This window comes from Peromyscus maniculatus, chromosome 5 (assembly GCF_049852395.1).
Source record: "Peromyscus maniculatus bairdii isolate BWxNUB_F1_BW_parent chromosome 5, HU_Pman_BW_mat_3.1, whole genome shotgun sequence".
NCBI classification, from domain to species: Eukaryota; Metazoa; Chordata; class Mammalia; order Rodentia; family Cricetidae; genus Peromyscus; species Peromyscus maniculatus.
The window spans coordinates 102,237,662-102,259,157 of NC_134856.1; the positions used below are offsets into that span (position 1 = coordinate 102,237,662).

The 21,496-nt window shown below is 39.6% G+C and overlaps 1 protein-coding gene across 9 annotated transcripts in view; it reads left to right on the plus strand.

Moving 5' to 3' along the window:
* Elmo1 (engulfment and cell motility 1) overlaps positions 1–21,496 on the plus strand; it is a 539,516-nt gene that overhangs the window by 168,276 nt on the left and 349,744 nt on the right. For all 9 annotated transcript variants that reach the window (XM_076572972.1, XM_042278256.2, XM_016007341.3 and 6 more), the window contains exons 7-8: positions 1,932–1,967; positions 14,735–14,834. In XM_076572972.1, the coding sequence (XP_076429087.1) occupies positions 1,932–1,967; positions 14,735–14,834 (136 nt within the window). The remainder of the gene's footprint in view (positions 1–1,931; positions 1,968–14,734; positions 14,835–21,496) is intronic.

Sequence of the window (21,496 nt, forward strand, 5' to 3'; positions counted from 1 at the left end):
AACAATACCAGGAGCCACTGTGGTTTTGCAGGGGTTAGTACATGCCCACTCCCTGTACATGGGTTCCTAGTGAGACTCCTAGGAAACTGCAGCTTCTGTCCAGGAAGGGAGAAGGCTTAAGCAGTTGTTAATTTGGAGAGATTCTTTCTTCTTTATTGGCAAGAGATTTCCACCAGATTCATGAGTAAAGGGCCTGGTCTTTTTCATGTGCCCCTAACTTCTCCCATCCTTCTTTCTTGCCTCAGGGTTACATTTAGAATAGAGACCATCCTGTCTCCTGAAGAGTGAAGTCAGCCAGCAACCACTTAAGTACTTAGCTGTGTGTACCTCAGCTTCTGTCTCTCTCCTCCTGCAGAGCAGCCCTGGTCTTCAAAGGGTTGGAAAGGCAGTGAGCTTACCTTCAGATGGGATGGCCTGGTTCACACTTGACACCTTTGTTAGTTGTGAGGAAAGAAAATCAGATGTCAGGGAGGCTCCTCCAAGTAACCTAGAAGTCAGATGATTTTGGAGGGATGGGGTACATGTGGGGAATAAGGTAATGAAAAATTCAAGAGCTAGTGAAAGCAAAACACTTTTTTTTTTTTTGGTTTTTCGAGACAAGGTTTCTCTGTGTAGCTTTGCGCTTTTCCTGGAACTCACTTGGTAGCCCAGGCTGGCCTCGAACTCACAGAGATCCGCCTGCCTCTGCCTCCTGAGTGCTGGGATTAAAGGCGTGCGCCACCACCACCCGGCTAGCAAAACACTTTTAATACACTAAAGAAAGTGACATTGGCACAGAGAGAAATCAGAAGTGACTGGTGTGCAGATCTGGCGCAAGACAGTGACTTTGGAAGTTACCCAATCATGAGAAATCCCTGTCTTCTCCCATAGGTCAAGACCTTTCCCCTTCTCAAATGTCTCTTCAGTTTAGGACACAAAGCCTTATCTAATGGGTATTCTGGGGCTTGAGACTGTCCCCTTTTTCTAGTGGTGGGCTCAGTCACACACAGGTGACCCGGAACTTTCAGTCTCAGAGTCCTGAGAGAAGCAGGCACCAACTGCAGCTGGAGGAGAGAGGGGCGTAGCACCTCCTGCTTATCTGTAACTGATGAACTCTGAGAAAGAACACTTCGCACCGAAAATGGACCATCACAGTCTGTTTCTTATAGGTGTGACCGGCTGTAAGGAGGGATAGACACTAATCCACAGACCAACACACTGAAGGCAGATTTACAGCTGGATAGATCTGGCTGACTTGAGGAATGGAAGGAGCTTTGAGAAAATTAGAGGCTTTTTAGTCTGTCTCTGTCTTCTTGAGCCTAGGAGATGTTGTCCCCTGCCTCCCAAATTTTCTTTTCTCAGTTTAGTAATCCTAACACTTTAGAGGCTGAAGCAGGAGGATAGGATGCTTGCAAATACAAGGACAGTCTGGGTTCCATAAAAGAGACTTGTTTTCAAATGAGTAAGTATGAGCCATTTTTAACATGCATAAACATTTAGGAGCCCACGTGCCCTTTATTCAGTCAGGTTTGTCTGTTGCAAACCCCATCTCTGAGCCTCAGTTCCTGGCATCCTAACTGACCGCCATTGTTCCTGAGAGGATGCACTAGCTCTCAAGAGGGGAGGAAGAGATTACAAGCAGTGGGGATTTTATTGAAGAGAAAAAATAAATTATTTCTAGTCTAGTCCTTTTGCCACAGCTTTACCCATTGCAAAGTTACCCATTCTTGCTCCTTGGGGTTTCTTCCTCCGTTAAACACAGGCGCATCCTGGTCTCCCGACTGTTACCATTGTTACTGTCAGAAGTTACTAACTCTGCTTGGTGTTCTGAAATGGACCAGTGTTTCTACTGGCCTGTATCGAATCCTGAATTTTCTTCAAGATAGGTCTTTTATGGTAAAATCGTTGCTTTGAAGCATGTTCCTCATATATATATATTTTTAATTTTGCAGACGATACCAGAAGTTACAGAAGATTATGAAGCCTTGGTAAGAATGCATCATCTATTGATGTGATTTCATACTTTATTTACTCTGCATAATTCATTTGTAACCTCTCATTTTATAATTATGCATCTAGATATTTTGAGTATTTCTCCTTTTTGTTTGATGTTCTTATAAACAACTTAATTTTTTTCTTTTTGCTGTTTACTTGTGGCAGGAAGGGTTTTATGATTGTTACCACTAAATGATCAAAGCTGAATTGCTGTCGTCCTTGAGCAATGATAGGTATAATTTTATGCATTACTTTAAATAAAATTTTCTCTTTTGTGGCCTATGTGACGTTCAGAGTTAGAGTCTGACTTTCTTCAGAGGCCCAGAAAGCAAAAGATCCACTTATATATATTTAAACAGGATTTGTACATAGAATAAAAATTATTTGAGTCTGGAAAAATAGTTGCTCCTCCATCTCCTATGTATTAAGTTATCTGCATTACATTTATGTCTGGAGATGTTAGAAGTTACTTTTTAAAAAGTTTTTTCTTTATTATTGAGAATTTCAGTGTCTAGTACATCATTAATTACTATATAGAAGAAAAACATTAAGGATGAGCCATAGTTAAGAGAGGGAGAAAAAATACTTTGTAGAAAACTGAAGTCAAGATGACCAGATATTGAAATTGACAGGTAAAAATTCTACAACTTGTGAAGGTAATAAAAGTAGTAATAGTTGTTAGTGGTGGTAGTGTGTGTGTGTGTGTGTGTGTGTGTGTGTGTGTGTGTGTGTGTGATAGAGACAGGGAATAGGGAATAAAAGAAGGCAATGGTGGTGCAAATATGAACAAAAGTCAAACAAAAGACTTTGGAAAATGTCATAATGAAACTACTTTTGTATACTAGTAGAAATTAGTAATAATAAAAATATGCTTAAAAGTGAAATATTAGTATAGTGAATGAACTTTTGGGAAGTCTTAACAGAGAAATAGAAAATGTCAAATACAAGCAGATATCATTTATAAAACTAAAATAGTAGGGGCTGGAGAGAAGATTCAGTGGTTAAGCTCACTGGCTGCTCTTCCAGGGGGCCTGGGTTTGAGTCCCAGCCCCCATGTGGCAGCTCATGACAGTCTGTAACTGTAGTTGCTGAAGATCTGCTGCCCTCTTCTGGCCTTTGTGATCACTGCACACAACTGGTACACAGACATCCATGCAGGTTAACCAATACACACAGTCAATAAAAATTTCTAAAATCTCAAAAAGATTTTCAAGTGGTTTAAAAACAAACCCTAAAAAGTGCAGTAGTTAAAATAAAAAATTCACTGTATGAGAATTGAAGGTGGCAGAAAATATGACCTAGCTTTGAAGTATATAATTATTCAGGCTGAAAAATAGAAAACTGAATAGTAAATACTTGACCTATGCAGTAACAGAAATGACTTAAAGTGTACTTAATTAGAGTCTCAGAATGACTCTCAAGAGGAGAAAAAATACAAGATACAAAAATATTTGTAGATAATTACAGAAAAAAAATTAAAATCCACAGAGTTATATAAATTCATAGAGTTAAGAAACTCATGAAACCTACAAGAGATGAATACAAAGGAAATTATGTCTAGGAACATAGTAACTTCTGAAACCAAGTTAAAATTAAAACCTTTAGGGCAGCCTGGGAACTTACTACATTGCAGTAATTAAAAATAAGAATGAAGGAGTTCTTGCTAGAATAATGAAGACCAGAAGGCAACATGTTAAGAAAAAAAAAAAGAAAGAAAAAAAAGAATAAAAAGCTGCTATCCCCCAAATTTTGTATTTGATAAAACCTTGCGTGGAAATGAAGCTGAACTGAATAATCTTTTAGTTTCTAGAGGAGAGAGATTAATCCAAATGTGTTATATGAAATTGTCAAAGCACTAGCTAAAAAGACAGCTTATTGTCAGCATACATACATTATATGAGATTAAAAAGCAAGGCCTTCCAACTAAAGAGACCCATCAGCAGATAGAAATCGGGCTGTATGGGAAAGCATGAAGAACACTGGGAACTGGTTAGTGCACAACTATATGAAAATAAAATAAAGTTTACATTTTTGTTTGAGGACATGTAACTATATAAATGGAAATTAAGATGCTGTTTTATTGTAGGGTTTATGACTTATGCAGATTTAAAATATATGACAGTGAGATCACAACAGATAGGGGCATAGAAAAGTATACTTTAACCAGCTTCCTTTTGTATAATCTTTCCTGTAAGCAGACCTTAGTGTGTTAATAGTTCATTTTGCAATCTATAAAATCAAAAAGTTATTTTGCTCAAAGTCCAATGGAAAAATTAAATTGAGCTACTAAACAATATTTAATTAACTCAAAAGCTAGGTGAGAAAAGTGAAAGAGAAGAAAATATAGCTGAGACAGATAGAAACCAACTATAAATTTGTATTTTAATCTTAATACAGTAAATGTAAATGGACTATATACTTTATTTAAAAGGCCAGGGTTGTCAGAGAAAAAAATGGATGACCCCAGATATAGACTATTTATAAAATATAAGAGGGGAACATACAAATTTGAAAGTTAAAATGGAAAATACATATCTTACACATGCTAATAGTAACATATTGAACAATTTTATTAATATCAGGAAATATAAGAAAGAAAGCTAATATGTTGTCAGGGAAAAATATAACTAATAGTAAAAATAAGTTGTCAGCAAACCAAAAAGTTAAATATGTATGAATCTAACATAAGCTGCAACATATATGAGCAAAAAACTGATAGAAGTAAATAAACCTATCCTCCTAGTTGAGGATTTTAAAACCACTGTCTCCTAATGGTATTGTTTGAATTTTAGATGGTCTTTTAATAAAAAAAACCCAGAATCAGGTATTAGGGTGAAAGCTGAATGATCAGAGATGCAGAACAGCCAGCTCCTAGTTCTTACCTCTATGAAATCCTCAGTCTAAAGAGAGTGAGTACCTGTTTCCTCAAGCCTTATATAGCTTTCTCTGCCCAGACATCACTTCCTGGGATTAAAGGTGTGTGTGCTTCCCAGTACTGGGATTAAAGGATTAATTTGTGCCACCACTGTCTGGCTCAGTTTCCAGTGTGGCCTTGAACTCACAGAGATGCAGACAGATCTCTGCCTCCTGAGTGATAGGATTAGGGATGTGTGCCACCACTGCCTGACTCTAGTGGCTGACTCTGTCCTCTGATCCTCAAGCAAGTTTATTAGGGTACACAATAATGGCTAGGAAAACTAGGTAAAATCAGCAATATAAAGATATTGTAATTAACATTACTGAATGTTGTTTATGGAGTGCTGTGCTTATCAACAGAAGAATACACATCCCAGTATATGTGAAATATTCATCATGACAGATCAGATGCAGATCATAATGAATCTCAAGAATTCTGAAGTAATTGGAATTATGTAGATTATATTTTTCATTCTAAGATCATTTACCAGAAATCATTAACAAATAGCTGAAAATATGCAGATGGTTGGAAATTAGAAATTAGAAAACATGCTTATTTTTCCAAGAGTTGAGGAACAATAACTTTATTGAAAGTGCAAAACAATTTGAAGTGATGATACCAAAATTAGTGTGTATAGGTAAAGATAGTGTTTAGAGGGAAGTGTATAGTCTTCAATGCTTATGTTAAAAAAAAAAGAAGATAAAGAAAATTGCCGCCTTTAATCCCAGCACTCAGGAGGCAGAGCTAGGTGGATCTTTGTGAGTTCAAGGTCAGCCTGGTCTACAGAGGGAGAGCCAAGCCAGGACAGGCACCAAAACTACACAGAGAAACCCTGTCTTGAAAAACAAAACAAAACAAAAAAAAGGAAGAAAATCAGGGATAACACAGAATAGGAGGATTAAATGGGATGGGATAGGAAGGCAGGGTAGAGGAAGGAACATGGGTAGGAACAATTAACACTTAATGCCCTTTGAAAAACCACATGGATACCTACTACTGTGGAAGCTTCCTAAAATAAATATTTTTTTTTATGAAAGGTACTTAAATGGAGTCATCACATAAAGGGATGGGGATGGGATAATGGTCTAACTGGACTCTTATGCCACCAAATAAAACCTCTAGTGACAGGAATGGGTTGCAACTTGTTGAGTTGGCCAAAGGGGTCTCAATAGACACTTCCAAATACCACAGGCTATTGCCAAGATTATTGATTACTCTCTGTAACCTTATTGGTAAGGCCCTATTGCTGAACACAATACTTTTATATCATTAAATATGGAGACATTGAGCTGGTGCCCAGCTAGAAGCTTCACCCTTAATGACTAGTGTTCATGGTGCTGGGAGTTATTTTGCATGCTAGTAGAGGAGAAAAGCAAATATGCAGCTAAAAAACCTGAGACCTACAACAGCCACCTGCCTGTAGGATATACTGGTGCAACAGCGGCACAAACGTTATGGGTGTAACCAATCCCTTTTACAATTAGATTTCAGGCCCACTCCATGCGACGGAACCCATAGCTGACACTGCTAAAATGGCCTAGAACCTGAGACTAGACCTGTCAGGCTTAGGGGAAAACTTGCTCTTTTGCTAAGGCAGTGGTTCTCAGCCTTCCTAATGCTGTGTAACCTTTTAATAGGGTTCCTGGTGGTTGGTAACCCCCAACTATAAAATTATTTTTGTTACTACTTCATAACTGTAATTTTTTTACTGTTACAAGTTATAATGTAAATATCTGTGTTTTCATAGTCTTAGGTGACCCTTGTGAAAGGGTTATTTGACCCCAAAGGGGTCATGATCCACAAGTTGAAAACCTCTTTGCTAAGGGAACAGAGCAATAAAATGATTTCTAATGATATATTGCTTTGCCCACCAATAAGTACTTTGACTAGCCCTCAGCAGAGATGTTTCTTCTTGCAGTGGATGGGGATTAATACAGACATTCCTAACTAGACAATGTGCAGAGAGTGAGAGACTTTAGAGTACTTAGTCTTAAGTGCGATGTCTTTATCAAACCCCTCACTTCAAGACTCAGGGGTCTATGCCAAAGAGGAGGTGGAAAAATTGTAAGAGCCAGAGGTGGTGGATGATTCTAAGGGAATTGTGTTGTCCAGATACAACAGGGCTGATATGCCTATGAACTTACAGAGACTCTGTCAGCATGCATAAGAAAAGCACAGGTTCAAATCAGACAGAATTCCAGCACTGGTAAGAGGGGTACAAAGTCCCATTTCTAACCAAGAAGCTATTTACAGTTAAATTGATACCTGCTGGAGAAGGGAAGATCAGCTTTCTCCAGTGGAGTGTAACTGGATCTGTCAGCCACCGTCCAAGGCAGACTCCAAGCCCATGACCAGTAGTGGGCCAACAGAAAATGGACACCATGTATTTTCTGAGGGTGGTCCTGGTGGTGTTTGCATTACTGTTTTTGTTTGTTTGTATTTTTGATTTTTTTTTTTTTTTTTTGCTTTTGAGGACCTGGGAGAAGTTGAGGGAGGGTAAAGAATATGATCAAAAAAAATTATATGAAAAAAAACTTTAAATAAAAAGAAAAAATTAGGCGTATAAATTTTTACTTGGGACTAGGAAACATCTGAACTTATTAAGTAGAGAATAAAAATAGCAGTTTATGAAAAAAGAAAGAGTCAAATAAAAAAAGAAATTTTAGGAAAATAAAATATTTGGAGACTTTTACGAGAGTAAGCTCATCACGGAGGTGAACAGTAGGAGTAGCAGAGACTATATCTGGCAGAGCCTGCTGATTTTAAAAGCAAAATGAAGGCATACTGTGAATATTTCTCTGCTAGTTAATTTTAAATTTTAGAGAATATGCACAAAGTCCTTATGAAATTGAAATCACTGTGTGTACCTGCCATGGAAACACATGGCTCTGATCTCCTTTCAAGAATAACTTGCCTCTCAGTCAGGAGGACTTGAGTCACGGGACAGCTGTCAGCTGTAGCACGATCTCAATCTCTGCCAGCTTTGAGTCAAGGCTACTCTCTCCTGGCAGCCTCCAGTCTTGAGCATGGGGAAAATACTAGGGCCTACCTCTTTCTGCCCATTGTGGGACTCTTCTAACAGCCATAGTTTATTCTGCAGTTTATATCTCTCTAGTTCTAGAGTTTTCCATTAGTTGATTGCTAGGTCTCTATCTACTTCTTCTCTCAGACATCTAATCTACAATCTGCAAACTTGCCATACCCAATTCTACCTTCTGCATTATCATATTCTTTGATTGTGTACAAGTGTCTACATGTGTATGGGGTGTGCATGCTCATGTGTGTGTATATGCATGTGGGGCCCAGAGGGAAACCTTGGATGCTATGTTCAGAAAAGTTGTCCAGTTCCTTTGAAACAAAGTCTCTTGTTGGCCTAAATCTCAGCAATTACACTAAACTGTCTGGTTAATGAGCTGCAGGGACCCTCCTATTTCTGCTTTCCTAGCTCTTGGGTTTCAGGTACCATCCATCAAACCGAGCATTTTATGTATATACCAGGAGCATCAAACCCAGGTCCTTTCACTTGCAAGATCAGTGTTTTACTGACTGAGTCCCAGGCCCAGGCCTTATCCTTTGTCTTTCACAGGCATTCCCTGGTTTTCCATGAAGCTCCTCTGTCTCCTTACTCTGTCCTAGCCGCTGCTTCTTAGAGAAACAAGACCTATACATTAAAACTGACTCCTGATAAATAATAGCTGTGGGTGTTCATGTTTTCTCAGGTAGTTAAGATCATTATAAAATAAACTTTGCTGGTGTGAATAATGATTACAAAGATAAATTCCATCACACATTTGTAAAGAATTACCAAATATATAACAAATAGGGAGGAACAGTTTACAGCAATTTTATGTGGCATGTATTATTCTAATAACTACATCTGACTCTGACAATACAGGAATTAAAAAAATTATGGGCCAGTTTTCCAGTGAACAGAGGTACAGAAGATCCCAGAAATGTATTAACATAGGACTAAGCAATACATTAAAGACTAATACGCCTTGATTGATGCCAGCCTTAAGTCAAAGATGTTATCTCTCAGCAGCCTTTAGTCACTGAGCATGGGGCGGGATCATTGTTAATTTCTATTTTCAATTTAATTGAATTGAGTGCTACCTAGGCAATAAATATAGTAATTATTCTCTCTGTCTCTGTCTGTGTATGCATGCATGTTTGAGTGTGTGTGAGTGTGTGTGTGTGTGTGTGTGTGTGTGTGTGTGTGAGTGTATGTGAGTAATGTCATTTCCAAAGAGAAGTACTGGTGGGGGTGAGAGGGGCACTGTTTCAATAGACTGAGACCAATGAAATAGAAAGGAAGCTGCTAGTGCAGTCATTTATTTTCTCCAACTCCTCTTTCTACACACACACACACACACACACACACACACACACACACACACACGCTTCTCTGTTTCTTTGCCACCCTGAGGTAAACAACCTCTGATCATGACTGATGTGAAACTGAGCCAGTGTGATTCTCCTCTTCCACAGATTGCTTCATCATATATTTACCACAGCAACAAAAAGTCCAACACATTGACTATAGCAGGAATCTTAAAGAGTCTTATTAATAAAATCAAACCTGTGGCCAGTTATTGGGGTGAATGCTGGAAGGTCAGAGAGACAGAACAAGCCACAGCTACCTCACCTGGCCAACTTCTCAGCTGATCTTGTTTCCTCAGACTGGAAGCTTCTGTGTCCTCATCCCAATGGTTCTCAGCTGAACTGCTGCTTGAAAGCCTGAAGCTTAACCAGCTAAAAGCTTAACTAGCCAAATGCTTAACCAGCCGAATGCTTCTAGTTTCTTGTCCTCACACCTTATATATCTTTCTGCTTTCTACCACCACTCCCTGGGATTAAAGGCTCGCTTTTAATGCTTGGCTGTATCCTTGAACACATGGATTTCTGCCTCTGGAATGCTAGGATTAAAGATGTGTGCTACCACTGCGTATCCTCTATGTTTAATATTGTGGTTATTCTGCCTCTGACCCCAGATAAGTTTATTAGGGTGCACAATATTTTGGGGAACACAATACCACCACAATTGACCAATGTGATTTCTACAAGAAACAGCCTACCAATTGAAAATCAGTGTTTAGCTTTTAACAAAACACATGAGAGATCAGATAAAATCACTTTTTATAGAGGAAAAGACCATAAACCCAATATTCATTCATATTAAAAGTTCCCAGCAGTAAGAACTACATTACCTGATGAAGACCATCTATTTAAAAAAGGTCAGCAAACTGATGGTGCAAAGTCTGAGGTTTTCTTAACTTGAAGATTAGTCAAAGGCAAATATGCTTCCTTTCTGTATTTCTACTTGGCATAGTTTTGTATGAGTTCTTACCCTGTGTAAAAAGCCAAGAAAGCAGTTAAAAGGCACAGTATCAGAAAGACACAAAACTATCTCTATGCATAGGAGACCCAATTATGTAGAAAATTCTAGCAAAGCTACAGAGAGCCTGGCAGGTATGATAACGACATCCACCAAGGTCTTGAGATACAATATCCATGTATAAAATATTGTGTACTGTCATGTTTACAGCAAACAAGTAGGAATGACATTACATTTTTCCATTTATAAAGTGTCAAAATGAGAAAAGAGAAAATTCTTATGGATAAATTCAATGCAAACGTGCAGTATCTGTTCCTTGAAAAATAAAAGCATTGCTAAGTGATATTAAAGACCTAAATTATTGGGAAGAGACCATTTTGTGGATGGAGAAACAATACTGAAGATACAAATTCTCCACAAATCTTAGTTTAATGCTATATAAATCACTGAAACAAAACAAAACAAAACAAAAGAAACAAACAAACAAACTGAGGGCCCATGAAATGGCTCACTGGTCAAGTGAACTTACCTGAGTTCAGTCCCTGGAATTTTCATGGTGAAAGGAGAGAACTGTCTGCTGCAAGTTGTTCTTTGACCTCCATATGTGTGCTATGGCATGGGCATGCATCCACACATGTATACACACAGACACACACACACACACAGACACACACACACACACACAGACCAAACCCCCCCCAAAAAAATCAACCCCCAAACTACACACACAATAAATAAGTAAATGTAAAAAGTAAAAAAACAAAACAGAACAAAAAACAGCAGCAACAACAACAAAAAGCAAAACAAATGAGACAATTCTAAAACTTAAGTGAAAATACATAATGGCTAGAATAGCCAAAGAGTCAACAACAAAATTGGAGGATTTCATAAGATGCCTGTAAGACTGGTTATCATGACAGCATTATATTGACATAAGGAAGAGAGGCCAATAGAAATATAACCAACTTAAATGTTCAGGAAAGAAGTCATGAGCATGCCTACTGATACAAGTGTAACTCATTCTGGAGGATAAGTAGACTGTCTAATTGAAGATTTAGGTGTCTACAACTTCCAATATAGATAAATGTTATCCATATTTGATAGAAAGTACATGGGAAGCCTGAACAGGGGAGGAACTATAGCCTTTGCCAATTAAGGATCTATTTGCTGCATGAATAGTGTTAAAAAGTTTCCTTGATGTTCGGCATTTCTCTCGTTCTGTATTGGGCACAGCATCCTATGAAAATGCTTGAAAGGCCTATACTTTTGCACAATTAGCAGCTTAAGTTTACACGCTTGTTTTTAGATTGGCTGGGTTTTTGCTGGAATGAAGATTCCATCTACAAATTGATGAAAAACATTTATTTGAATCATTCCAGCACACATGGTGTGTCAGCTGTGAGAGTGGCTGCCGACCAGCACGTGGAGATTGTGGCAGTCAGTACTGCAAAATCTTTACCCTAACATGCACACACACACACACACACACACACACACACACACACACACACACACACACGATTTCTCTGTTGTTTTTAAAGGACTAATGGAGATGGCTGGAGAGCCTAAGGCCATGGGTGCGCCTTTGCTCTTTTAGCTGACTGGGAAGGAAGGGTTGAGCTGGCAGTGGATGCTTTCCTGGGCCACTTCTTGTTCTTTGGTCAGTTCTTTTATCAGTGTTACCAAGGCAGACATTTTGGTGCTGAATAGAGGCTGTGGTGGCATTGTTTCATGAGGGGTATGGCAGACCCTTTTAGTGTCTGTGAACCTTTAGCATGTCAGGTATAAGCCAATGCCAGATTGTTCTACTTCTGAATAATACATATATTATAATGTTTTCACAGCAATACAGATACCTACCAGTCTAGTAATAAGTATTACTAATTGAATGTGTTACCTGCCTCTTATTTCCTGAGGCGTTTTCCCTTAGAGGGACTGATCATGGATTTTCTTGTGATTCATTATATACAGGGTTTACTTTTATAGTTTTACTTAACTTCTTTTGATTTTTTTTTCTTAAAGCCTATTTCATACTTATTCTAGTTTTTTGCTCTTTCCAATACTGCATTTTCTGAATGGTGTTTCCTTTAGAAGTGTGAGCCTCTGATGCCACCTAGGGGGCACCTGAGAGATTTGGGATGCTTGTGTTTTTCCTGCTTCTAAGAACAGACTACATTTTACAAAGTGGAGTGTGCAATGCTTGAAGCCCTGAGCTTCATTTGCTTTTGAAAATGCTACCTTTTTGTGGTGACGTTAGGCAGCCCTCGCCCGATGCCGTTTGCAGGGTAGGCGCCGGAGCTGGCTTCCTTTTCTTAAATAGCCCCTGGGGTAGGGCCACCGCCACCACCTTGACTCCCTCCTCACTTGATTCTCATAAATGAAGAAACTGAAGCCGGGATGGTGAAGTAACTTGCTGTGTAGAGCTGGAGGCCAAACCTTTGCCACGTGACTTGAGGCCACCCACCTGTTTCTTTTTAGTGGGTCTCTTCCTCTCTGCTCTCTGTATTATTGTCCTGTGAGAGTCACTTCCTTCTTGACGGGTTCCTTTCAGCACTGTGGCTTCCAAGATGAACGTTGCTTTCTAAAGCTGGCCTGAGCGGAACAGCAGCAGGGAGGGGTATGGAGAAGAGGCTGTGATGAGCGGCGAACCTCTTTTGTACTGTATTAGTTGAAAATAGGGAACTTCAATCTAAGTTTGTTTTGAGACTTTGAAATGGAGAAATAAGGTGACATGTTCTTCTGTAGATGAAAAGTCTGAACAACCAACTAAAAACTGAGTGTGCAAATTCACATTACTATATAATGTAGTATAGAAATCATGCTTGGCGTTCTGTGATGGTCTCTTTGGTAAGGCAGCCAGCCATAAAGGTAGGATCCTAGAACTGAGCGCAAGCAAACTCCTTCTCATGCTGGAAAGAGTAGTTTATTTTAGACATATTTAAATTTAGCACATTTTGGTGAATTTTTTTTTCCTGGTGACAGCTCAAACCCGTGTGCACTGTAAAGCCTAAGATGTGACTATGTTGAAATGCTTTCTAACGTACATGTGACATCTTCCATAGAGATGGATTCTGTAGATTGACTCCATGTGGCATCTTCCATAAAGATGGGTTCTGTAGACTGACAGGCTCACAGTAAGGGTCCAGGGGTTTTCCCTAGTACTTATCTGTGAGCACAAGAAGCTCCATGCCTCCCACATAGACATTCCTTAAAGCCCAATGACTAAGTTCCTAGCTAGTGTAAAACAGGTGAGTTTAGTCACATGCATATTTGCATATGTGTACACATACCTGCATAGAGGGCAGTGGCTCTCAGTCTTCCTAGTGCTTCGACCCTCGTGACCCCCAGCCATAAAGTTATGTTGTTGCTACTTCATAACTCTAATTTTGCTACTGTTGTGAATCCTAGTATAAATATCTGATGTGGGACTCCAAAAGGGGTTATGACCCACAGGTTGAGAATCACTGACTTAGAGCACCTTAACCCTATTTTGAGATTCCTTTTGACTTATTTGTATATGTCTGTTTATGTTCACGTGCTTGTAAGAGCCTATGGAGGCCAGAAGAGGGCTTTGGATTCCCCTGGAGCTGAAGTTACACTGCAGGTGGTTGTGAGCCACCCAACATGGATGCTGGGACCGGAACTCTGGCCCTCTTCGAGGGCAGCAGAAGTGATTAATCTCTGAGCCATCTTTTCATTGTCTTTGAATCCTCTCTTCAGGGCTAATGTTGCAGAGAGCCTACCAGAGATGAGCACTCAGACACATTTTATAGCCAACTGAAAGTCTTTATTCCAGCCGTCTGGGGCTACAGTCAGGTATTCAGACCTGTGTGAAGCACTGAGCATTTAGACCAAGGGGTTTTTAAAGGCAAAAGCCACATCGTGTTATCTTGCTCAGCAGATGCAGGGGGAGGCTTGCACAAGCAAACATTTTAGTGGAAACTAAGATAAGCTGCTATCTGGAGCGGGGGGAGTGTCTGTGCAAGCAAGCAGCAAGAATATAAGATGGAGGAAATGGAGGAACTTTTACATTATCACATTAGTATTCTTAATATGATTATTTTAAATGTTTCTTCTTGATTCCTGTGGTCCATAAAATTCCTCTTTTACTTCATCTGTCATTTGCTGAGAAGTTGGTTAAGCTATCACTCCTGAAAGCTTATACTCTTTATACTATGTGAAGAGCTCTGTATGCAGTCTTGTGGTCATATAGCAATTATCAGGCTTCCCAGTTGAGTAAACAGACTCTCAGAGGGGCTAAGTGAATTGCCCAGTGGGACACAGCTCTCCAGAGTGTGGCCCATGTGAGGCAAGCTTGTTCGGTCACTGACTACCTGGTTGTTTAGTTTCTGCTCTTTCCCATAACTTGTATGTAAGTATTTCCTGTTAGTGTCCAGCTTCTTACCCCTATGGTCTTTGAAAGATTGACTTTGTTAAATCTTCTCACGTCTGTGTCTTTGCTGGTGCTCAGCTTTGGCTCTGTGACTCTGATGCCTCTTGTTTTGCAGCTTTGGAGACATGCTGTCCTTCACTTTGACGGCCTTTGTGGAGCTAATGGACCATGGCATCGTGTCATGGGATACATTCTCAGTGGCGTTCATAAAGAAGGTAATGTAATCTGTGCTTTCCTAAGCTCAACATTGGTTTGTTTTTTACCCACACACAATTCTCTGCATTATGCATACTTTATAATTGCTTTCTTTAGTTCTTCATGTTGAAAGATGGAATGATTTTAGTAGTAATATATATGTGGGGAACAGAGCCCCCAAAATGCTGTACGAAAATTGTATTTTTGTCCCCACAGAGATAATAAATGGTAGCATGTGAGAACCTAGAGTTAAGGAGAAATCAAAGTTCTCTGCTCCAATTTGCACAGTATAACTATAGACCTTAAGACCTAAGCACAAGGCAGAGATAGGGCTGACTGGGAATGGTGTGGGCTTTTGAAATCTCGAAGCTTACTTTCAGTGACACACCTCCTAATCCTTTCCAAACAGTTCATCAGCAGGAGACTAAGCATGCAAACGTATAAACCTATGGGGACCATTTTCATCCAAACCACCACACTTGCCTAAGGGCTAACGTTACTTGTTTTCCATTTGGTGTTCATCATGGGGAGGAACTACTTTAAATTAAAGGCAGGAGAGAACCATAGTTTCTGGAACAAGGGTGTTGGCAGTGGAAGCCCTGCAGGTCTCATGTTTATTTAAGGTAAGGGCTAATTGGAAGCTAAGGGACTTCTTTTTTTTTGTTTGTTTGTTTGTTTTTGTTTTTGTTTTTTTGAGACAGGGTTTCTCTGCGTAGTTTTGCACCTTTCCTGGAGCTCACTTGGTAGCCCAGGCTGGCCTCGAACTCACAGAGATCCGCCTGGCTCTGCCTCCTGAGTGCTGGGATTAAAGGCGTGCGCCACCACCGCCCGGCGCTAAGGAACTTCTTGACATACTCCTAAATCTTTCCTTTTCTGTGTCTATGAACTTAGAGGTTAGGTAAGTAAAGGAGAATCGTACTGTTGCTGATTGGCAGCATTGCTAAAAAGAAATGATTATTGATCATAAAGTCAAAAGTATACTCATGTTACAAAGCATTCATCTGGAATTGGTAGGGACTGTAGGCAATATATTATGAGACTAGAACATGAATTTCCATGTCTTGTCTTTCTAGAATAAGCTCTAGAGAAACAATTCTACACATGAAGGAACTGGGTTTTCTGGAACTTTATACTATAGTCGGAAGTTTCTCTATGTCCCACCCAGCCCATGGTTGGGACAAATATCTCTCACTCACAGTCCTGCGGCTGCTTATAAAATAATCACTCAGAAGCTTGTATTAATTATAACTACTTGTCCATTAGCTCAGGCTTATTACTGACTAGCTCTTACACTTAGTTTAACACATAATTCTTATCTGTGTTTAGCCATGTGGCTTGGTACCTTTTCTCAGTTCTGCCTTGTCATCTTGCTTCCTCTGTGTCTGACTGGTGACTCTTGACTCAGCCTCCCTCTTCCCAGAATTTTCCTTTTCTGCTTGTTCTGCCTATACTTCCTGTCTGGTTACTGGCCAATCAATGTTTTATTTATCAACCAATCAGAGCAACACACATTCACAGTTTACAGAAAAATATCCCACAGCACTTCCCCCTTTTTTTAAAAAATCTAATCGAAAAGGAAGATTTTAACTTTAACATAGTAAAATTATATAAAACAAAACAGTTATCAAGCAAGAATTACAGTTATAATATCTAGTCTACTTGTATTTGGCAAAATTAAAGAAAATATTCTTTCTCTCCTATATTTGTGAGTCTAAAGTTTCATATCTAATTTCTTTTATCATAACCAATGAAAATTATATCTAGTCTTCAACTACATACACCAAAGACCCCAGAAGGATATAATATTACCTAAGTAAACAGGAAATGCATTGTAAACAACTTCCAAAATTCTGGAAATGACAGAGACAGCTGCCTGACAGGACAGTCATCCAAAGTTTCTCTGCAATGTTGGGGCATCCTTATTCAGCCCACAGGCCTAGAGTCTCTCAGTCACTTCTCTCAATGTCCTGTAGAATGTCTGGCAGTTTCTTCTGTGAAGCAGGAACCTAAAGGACCATCTTGCCTTGCAAAGTTCAGTGGTCACCTTCCTATTGGTTCTGCATGTCCAGTTGATACAGCATTTTGTCAAGCAGTCCTGGCAAGAACAATTTCTTGCCAAAATGGCTATTTTTCCCAAGAAGAAGATAAACTCCATATGGAATGGCTTCAACACCGATCTTCCTCTTTGAAGTAAATCAGTGCTGCCAGGAGCAGATATGTCTCATTGTCCAGGAAAGTCTAAGTTTTTAAAACATTTTAAATGCCATATTCTGTAGGTCTTTGAAGTATATGAAGATTACCTACCTAATAAAATATATCTATGTATACCTAGAAAACTTAACTAACATGACTATAAGTTTGACTATCATAGAAGACTAATTATTAGTCTATATTTCTTAATTATCCATTACAATGGATAACTCATAAAATGAGTTACATAAACATAATATCTTAAATGAGAGTGTATATATATATACATATACAGTATAACAAAATTAAATTTCTATCAATAAACTAAAATCTATGGCATTATAAAACATTTCAAACAAATTGTTACTCATTATCCTATCATATCTATATCTTCTTTTCTTCTTTAGAAAGATATTGCATTTATAATCAACCCCCTTTAAATAAAAATAAACATCTATAAACAATATTTTGCGAATTTGGGTGTAGCTTCTCATACTACTTCCTGATGGATAGGGTTGCTGGCAATCTTATGGGGAGCCTGAGAAAATTAAGAATTATGGTCAAGTCCTGACTGGAGTAATCTGTGACACTGCATTGTCTGAGCCAGTTGCCTTGAAGCTGATCTGGATGTTGGAACGTCTGGAGACCTCTCAGGGGGTCTTCCTTGATCAAACCATATAAGCCTGGAAGCAATCCACAGGGTCTCATCTTCTGTGGAAACAAAAGCAGATCCTCTTTCTCAAAGCAACATATCCTTAAACATAAATTTTGAAGTCAAGATACATTTAATAAATAAATATATATATTTAACTTAGCAGCCTTTACAATCAAATGTCTTTCTGTAGTTAAAAATCCCAAAGACAACACAATCCAGATTCTCTGTGTAATATCCACCTTTATGTGGCTTATTTTTTATATTACTTTTACTGTCTCTTTAAAGACTTTATTTTTTAAAACTATTTCTTTATATAATTGTCTATATTCATTTTCTTCTCTCTCCCAAGCCTATGTACATTTTTACACACACTGTAAACTATTTAAAGTCTTATTCCATCTAAATCTGTCTTATTGTGAATCTATTGCTTTAAACTGCAGTGGCTAGTACTGAAGCAAAAGCCTTGGCTGCTGACTGCTTACTTCAGCTTTCCAAAATGATGGTGGTACATTTACCACCAGCTCTGGGAGCCATGGGCACCACCAACTGTTGGAAGCAGTGGGTCAATGCCTCCATCAAAGCAGCATGTAGCCCAGAAACCATTTTTGTGTGTGTGTGTGTCTGTACTAGCAAAAGCTAAATCCGCCATGCAGTGCACTGCGTGGCTTGGAGACACCACTGCACTACTGCAGCAGGAATCCGCCATGCTCTACTCAAGCCCACAGGCCATGAACCCACTATACTGTAGCTCAAGTCTGCATGCCATGGTGTGTCTGTACCTTGGTGTCTATATCTCGGCCCTCATGAGTCATGAAGTAGAAAGCTGTTCTTAGCTCAATTTTAGTATTTCTTTTTAAGTACTCTCAAGTTTTAGGTGGAAAGTCTTGCCACCACATCTGGGCGCCATTATACTTACAGATTTTTATCACTTTCTCAATGTATAGAAGGCCTTCTTTCCTAGTCCAAATGTCCGGTTGGTTCATCATGTGTCAAAGACCCTCTGGAGAGTGACAACAGTGTCCTGAGTAGGAGTTCCTGGAAATCACGTATGCTCACCGACATTAGCTTTCTGGGTTCTCACGTAGTTATTGTCTTCTTCTTCTCCTCTTCCCCCTTCTCCTTCTTCTTCCTTCTTTTGTGCAGCTAAGCCTAGCTTCTCATGACGAGGAGTGAGGACAGTGGCTCAGAGGTCAGCAGGGTCATGGTGAAGGAGAATCTCCTCGGTGGCCAGTGGCGTGGGCCAGAGTTCTTTCTTCTCAGCCACGTCTGTGTTCCCCCACAGTCACAGAGCCAATAGGTGGTTGCCTATCAGGCACTGTCCACTGTGCCGCTCTCCCTGGCCTTTCAGCAGAATCCAGGATTCTTGCTTCCATATGAGCCACCTCCTCAGCCAGAAAAACATTTATTTTTAAAAGGAAATCTTAGAAGGTGGAAAACAGAAGGAACATAGTGACATTTTTTTAAAATATATTTTCAAGTAAAATGCTTCTTGTCAGAAGTAAGAAATAACAAAGTTTTGTTTTTTAAATGATGTGAGTTAAGTGATCAGAGACAATGGAAGTAATTTAGTTTTCTAACTAGCTAGAGAAGTATTCATTTTTAAAAGAAAATCTTAGAAGTTGAAAACAGAAGGAACATAGTGAAACTTGATTTAAATATATTTTCAATTAAAATGCTTCTTGTCAGGAGTAAGTATAACCAAGCTTTGTTTTAAATGATGTGAGTTAAATGTTCAGAGACAACAGAAGTAATTTAGTTTTCTAACTAGTTAAGATGATTTCAATTTACTTTAAATTTAAAATCTCATTTAAACTACAGATGCAAAAGCTAACTGTCCTGGCATTTTAAATCAAAACTGAAGTATTTTTAGTAGCAGCATATTTCATATATTGTTCTCAGTTCCATTGCATTGCTACTTAGATACGAAAATTTGGATAACAGCAGAAAATTAGTTAAGTTGTGTAAAGTTAACTCTTTTTATTCATTAGCTGGGTCAGATTCAGCATTCTGAGCACCTGGACTTGTGTGCTGGGACATTTTCTAAACAGAGGTTTATCTTGACAAAACCCAGCTAGGAAACCCACAAAGCCACCTCTCCCTGCGGTCTACGGTGGCTTCAATGCCAGTTCACACCGGTTTGCAGAAGCAGCGCTGCCCTGCCAGCCTCTGCCTCTTTTTCCTACAACTTCATCTTTGTCAGGGTGGCTCTAGGTTCTAGTTTACAGACTGGCTGCCTCAGATCACATTTTACAATGCCCTGACATTCGTCCTTCCATACTGAGGTGCAGAATGCAGTTGCTTTTGTAAAGACGTGGTACTTAGAGAAAGGGTGGGCAGCCGTAAGAGAGAAAGGAGAGAATGGAACATTCTGTGTTAGGAGTTGGTTTCCTCTCAGCCAAGAAAAACACCAGTGCTTTGTCTTGGAGGGAAAGCCTCATGCACAGACTCAGAGGACCTGGCTCACCCTACAGATACTTTCCATGCCGAAGCAAACATTCAGGCATTTCTCTTCTTTGACCCAATGAGTTTTGCCTTTTGGAACCTGGAGAGATTTGTGGGTCTCTGCAAATTTGACGGTGCAGCGTCATGATCACTATGGATGGCTTTTTAAAGTTTGGATCACATTCAAGAAATTTGAGACCTAAAAAGCATTTTTCTACCATTGGTTGATATCCTTAGATTCTGTGTGTGTGTGTGTGTGTGTGTGTGTGTGTGTGTGTGTGTGTGTGTGTGAGAGAGAGAGAGAGAGAGAGAGAGAGAGAGAGAGAGAGAGAGAGAGAGAGATATGCAGTGTGTGTGTGGTGTGAGTACATGCAAGTGTGTTGTGGGGAGGTCAGAGGTCATCTTTGAGTGTTGTTCCTCTGGAGCCATCCATCTTGGTTTTTTAGACTGGGACCCAAAGCTTGCCAGTTTTGGCTAGGGCAGCCAGCCAGTCTCAGGGGTTCACCTGTTTCCCTCTCCCCAGTGATTAAATTACGGGCCCACACCACTACACCTGGCTTTTCACATGAGTTCTGGGGACCGAACGTAGGTCCTTATGCTGGTGAGACAAGCACTGTGCCCCCTGAGCTGTTGCTCCTGCCCTGGCCCTTCGCATTTTAAAAGTAACCCAGCATTCCTCTTCCTTACTGCTTTGCATCAATGAGTGGCTTGAGGAGTTGAACACAAACTTATTACCAACTCCTCAGTGTCACCGTCTTCCGGATATAGATCCGCTTTCCCCAGTCTGTGCTGTGCCTGGCTGAGCTGGCTCACCTGCCTTGCTGAAGCTCAATGGTGTGTGGGGAGAAGCTGAAAGGTCCAGGAAGCATTGTTAATCTTGTGATGGGGGAAGCACTCTAGAACATAACCAGGTGATCTGTCATCTTCTGTCACTATAGTCATCTATAATTGACAAACTGGGCACAGAGGATGTTTGCCCTTTTGCTGTTAAGGAGTTTGTCTGTGGCTTCCTAGAGGGAGACAGTCATTACATTGGCTTAGATCACTCCGTGCTGAAAGTATCAGGCATTTAAAAGTCTAGTCATAGCCACCGGTAGATAACAACAAAAGGAAGATGTGGGTTTCAAAGCACGATTGATGTTTACCTCAGAACATGTGATCCAGTAAACTGGGCACATACTTTCTACCAGGCTTGTGCCCAACTCTGGGTTTATGTAAAACGCTCCTTAGATGAAATGTTTGGGGGTTGCAGAAATGGTTGATACTCTGTGTCAAAGGAGAGCTGATTTAACAGAAAAGAATTATGAAGAGTATTTCTATGAACGTGAGCAATGAGTCACCTAAAATGAAGTACGGGTGAAGATGCCAATGCCTTACACGAAAGCAGAGACCCCA